Below are 4,819 nucleotides of genomic sequence, written 5' to 3' on the forward strand. Positions count from 1 at the left end.
ATTGGGGGGGGGGGTGCTCTGCTGCTGCTGCATCCACCCCAGGGAAGTGGGGGAGGAGCATGTGCCCACGGATCTGCACAGGGAAGGGTGGGCTGGGGCCAGGGTGGGGCCGGGCTATTCCCAGCAGGTGGGAGGGCAGGGGAAAGTTTGGCCTTGGGCTGCACTTGGGGCAGGCAGAAGCGCTGGGAGTGAGGTATGGGTGGGGGGGCTTCAGCCACCACAAAATTTGCTGTAGCCCCCCATAGCCCCCTCTCCCAGTGCCACCACTGCCCATTCCAAGTGCAGCCTTGGCCCAACTCCTCCCCCCAAACTCACCAGGAAAAGCCCAGTGCCACCCTGGCCCCAGCCCACAGCTGCAATCCGCCCCACCCAGATCCATGGGCACATGCCCCCCCACCATTACCCTCCCAGGGTGCAGACAGCAGTGGAAGCTGCCCCCTCTCCTCCACAACCCTTGGACTCTGCCGCAAGCCGTGGCTCTGTCCTGTACCCTACCTCGCCCTGCCCTGGCTGGGCAGCTCCTACCCCAGCCCCACTCCCTCACTGTGGGGGCCTTGAGCTGCCCCACCATGCCCCTTCCCTCCTCTTCCACCACAACAGACTTACTAGTTGCACACAGCTCTCCAAGCTTCCAGCCTATGCTCCTCACCACCTACATGCTGCACTGTGGCTGCGCACACGCATGGCCATTTATCAGCCAAATTATTGGCCACATCAGGGTGATTTCCAATGCAGTAAATTTTGTTTATATTGGTGCCGATCCTGTATCAAACTGATGTATCGGTGCACCTGTAATCACGTACATTTTGTTCTGGTCTGTGAAAGAGATGCATAAGGATGCACCTTGTCTGTCTAGTACAGGGCTGTCAAACTTATGGTCTGCAGGCTGCATTATGTAGCCTGGTTCCTAGAGGGGCCAGGAATTCGCGGCATGCCATAGAAATCCTAACATGCATGTCAGTGGTGGGGGGGTGAGAAACAGTTTTAACCCCCATACCATCGCTCACCTTCTTGCAGTCCAGACCCAGTCGGGGGACAGGGTGATGTTGACACCTGTGGCCTAGGCAAACACAGTAGTCCAGAATGCCCAGTTTCCTTTCAAAGGGCATATCTAGTTAATGGCTTGATCCTTTGCTTAATGTTCTGTTCAGTGCAGACCATGTATTAATGTCTTTTATTTCAGAAGAAATATAATGTAAGAAAATCAAAGGTACTGGTATGCCTTTCAGTCAGACGTGTGAAATCTATTTTATATAGTTAATTGCAAAACATGCCAGCTGCAAGGTTTTTAATTGCCTGAAATTTAGTTGTAAAATTGACACCATATGTTACAATTTGACAAATTTGCATAGTAGTAATAAACCAGAGAAGACCTAATTTTAGTTCCTCCTCCAGTTTTATGTGGGGGCAAGGGGTGTGAGTGTCTTCTTCAAACAGTGAACATGAAATTGTTAGGATCACAGGTATTTTAATGCGGGTGTCCTGTGTGTTTCAGTGGTCGAAGGATTATCTTTGCTGGATTTGGGAGTCTCTCCATATTCTGGAGATATTTTTCATGAAGTAAGTGTTCATGTTTCATATTTCTAGGCTTCTAATTCATATTATTATAGGGGGAAAACTGCTGTCTTGAAAGCTTCTAGTATCTGGCTGAGGGTGTGTGAATTTCATAAATAACTTAATCTAAAAACTTAAATGACAAGTCAAGCGTAGAGGTGCACTGATGTATTGGTTCATATCATATTAGCACCGATAAAGGGAAAATTGACATTATTGGCAATGGGCTTTTTTTGGCTGATGTGGCTAATGATGATGTCACCAATAAATGCCATGTGTGTGCATGCAGTCGCAGCATGCACATAGCTGGGAATGCAGCCCGCCAGCTTGGAAAGCAGCGTGTGGCCAGTAAGTTGGGGGGGGCAAGGGGGAGGGGCAGATCGAGGCCCCCATGGTGAGGGAGGGAGTGGTGCTGGGGCAGGTGCTGTCTAGCCAGAGTGGGGTGGGGCGTGGGATGGAGCTGCAGGAGGGCTGCTCCTGCAGCTGCATACACCCCTGGGGGAGGCATGGGGGGCATGTGCCCCCCGGTTTATATGCGGGGTGATGGCAGACTGCTGCTGCAGGTTGCGCCAGCCTCTTCCTGGTGGGGGGTTTAGGCCGGGGCTGTGCTCATGGCGGGTGAGGGCAGGGCAGGTGGCGGTGCTGCGAGTGGGGAGTATGGTGAATTTTGGGGTGGCTTTAGCCCACCCTGTAGCCACCCTTCCCAGCGTCACCGCCGCCCACCGTGCCCCTGCCTGCCCTGAGCATAGCCCCAGCCCAGCTCCCCGGCTAGGAAGTGACTGATGCAGCCCATGGGCCCAGCCCACCCTCGTCCCGCGCACAAACTCAGGGGGCACATGTCCCCCATGCTCCCACCAGAGGTGCACACAGCAGTGGGAACTGCACCCCTGGGACAAGCCGCCTGCGGCTCCATCTTATGCCCCACCCTGCTCTGGTTGGACAGCGCCTGTCCCCTTACCATTCCCTCTTTCACCATGGGGGCCTTGATCTGTCTCCCTATGCCCTGCCCCTTCTTCCCCACAGATTTACCCACTGGACACTGTTCTCTAAGCTACTGGCTTGCATATTGGCAGTCGGTTTGGTATTGGCCGATATGGCTGGTTAATAATCATCCATCAGTATTGGCCAAAAAAAAATCTTTATCAGTGCATGTGACCTAGTCATGTGACCTTCTGTATAACAAATGCATTCATCGACAAGCATCTGGTGTTGGCAGCACAGCTGTCTGCTATAAAAATTGTTGGACTTGTAATTAATGATTGATTGCTACTGCATGCAATAAAATCAGGGCCAAAAATATTCAGAAAAAAACAAATGCTCTGCATGCAGATGGTCCTAGTAGTAAGGAAAGGAACAGAAAGTTTAGAAATTTTTACTGGCAGTATAAACAGAATTGTTCACAGACAAATTAATGTTTGCATTTTCTAAGTTTACTGACTCGCTGTAACATGAGAAGCACATTAGTTTCTAATTTCCTTCACAGGAGTCTCTGTGATGATCATTATTAATCCAATACGGACAAGTACAAGCAACCCCTGCTTAGTGCTCTTAATCGATTCCCTAAAAACTGAGTGTTAAGCAGAATAGTGTTAAGCGAAATCCATTTTCCTATAAGAATTAATGTAAATAAATGTAATTCATTACCAGGGTGCCTGGCAGCAACGACATGAGCACCTGGTAGCTCAGGGCCAGCTCAGCCAGCGCCACACCATTCCTACCCACATAGGCATGGACTGCGGAGGTGGTGCTGTTGATGCCCTCCATGCTGGGTGGTGGGAGATGGGGGTGGTCATGCCCAGAGTCACGGTCACTTCAGGCAGTGGGAGCAAGGCTCAGTGCCTGGAGTTCCCCCACCACAAGTCATAGCTCCACTGGGCACGGGTGGGCTAAATTGTATAACAAGGCTGCGCGTTAACAATGTGCTGTGGTGCTAGTGTATGCTCCCTGCCTGATGCCCATGAGCACTATAACAAAACTGCTTGAGCGCTAAGTGGAATCAGGTATGAATGTTAAAGGAACGTTGTAGCAAAATAGCGCTAAGTGAAACAGTGTTAAGCGGGGGTTGCCTGTATATGCCAGCTATCATCCATGGCAGCAGCCCTAACAGTGGGATTGTAGCTATGGAGCGGTCAGTTCTAAACATGATTACCTTTGCAGATATATCAGTGCAAGCTGTAATAGGCCAGTGCTCTTCCTGTTCCACCACATGAGGGCATTATCCTCTAAGCATTTGTACATATGAAAAAGTTTGCAGACATGGAGGGCCTTATTAAGCTCATACATAAACATTTACATGCAAGATCAGAGTTGTGGTCTGCTGAAGGGGAAGAATTAAAAAAAACAAACAAACACAAAAACAAAAACTTGTGGTGCAGTAATGTAATGACACAATAAATGCATGAGTTCATTCTTGGGCATACCTTTTTAATGGTCTGATCTTGCAAACACTGCTGGGTCTAGTCCTAACCACTGCAGGTGTTACTAGTGAAATTAGTGGGACATCTCACAGCAGGAAGAATTTAAGGATCAGGGCCATGGTTGGTAGGGGTTCATTTTTGTCTTAAATTCTGTTTTTTTAAACTGTAATTATGCCTCATTGATTGGACTTGCACATTTATTCAATCGGAGTCATTTTGAAAATCCTACATACTTTAGTAAAAGCCTTCCTGTTGTTTAACAAAGGGCTTTCCTTTATCCCCATCTTTTCTTCTCCAGGTGAAATAAACCCCGTTCCCTTGGTCTCTCCTCAGAAGTCATGTTCCCCAGCCCCCCGAACCATTTTTGTTAACCTCTGCTGGACTCTCTGCAACTTGTCTGCAGCCTTTCTGTAGTGAGGGGCCCAAAACTGGACACAGTACTTGGCCAGTACAGAATAGAGGGGAATAATGACTTCCCTTGATCTGATGGCAGTACTCCTGTGGCAAGGCATCTTTGGTGCCCGCCACTGAAGGGCTAGAACTGGCAGCAGAGCAGCCTGCAGGTGGCTCCATTCCCCAGCAGGAGGCTGCCTGATTGGGAAGTGGGACCAGCTGCCTGATATAAGAACAGGCCCTGAGTAGTGGGGCCAGCAGTTTACTGCTAGCAGCTGTAGGAAGAACATCACCTGGCTGGAGCTGCTGCTCATATAACCTCTTGGAGGTACAGGGCAGGAACGGTGGTGGTGGTAGGAGGTTCCTGGTCCTGGGGCATGGTGTAAAACTACACTGCTAGGTTAGGATGGTGTGGTGGGACTGTCTGTGTCAGGGTGGTCCCCAGGAAATACTAT

The 4,819-nt window shown here is 49.8% G+C and overlaps 1 protein-coding gene across 1 annotated transcript in view; it reads left to right on the forward strand.

Moving 5' to 3' along the window:
* Window positions 1-4,819, forward strand: part of PIGU (phosphatidylinositol glycan anchor biosynthesis class U) — a 32,934-nt gene that overhangs the window by 2,299 nt on the left and 25,816 nt on the right. The window contains exon 2 of the mRNA XM_019513076.1: window positions 1,496-1,560. Within this exon, the coding sequence (XP_019368621.1) occupies window positions 1,496-1,560 (65 nt within the window). The remainder of the gene's footprint in view (window positions 1-1,495; window positions 1,561-4,819) is intronic.

This window comes from Gavialis gangeticus, unplaced genomic scaffold, assembly GCF_001723915.1.
Source record: "Gavialis gangeticus isolate Ggan-Ray unplaced genomic scaffold, GavGan_comp1, whole genome shotgun sequence".
Taxonomy (NCBI): domain Eukaryota; kingdom Metazoa; phylum Chordata; order Crocodylia; family Gavialidae; genus Gavialis; species Gavialis gangeticus.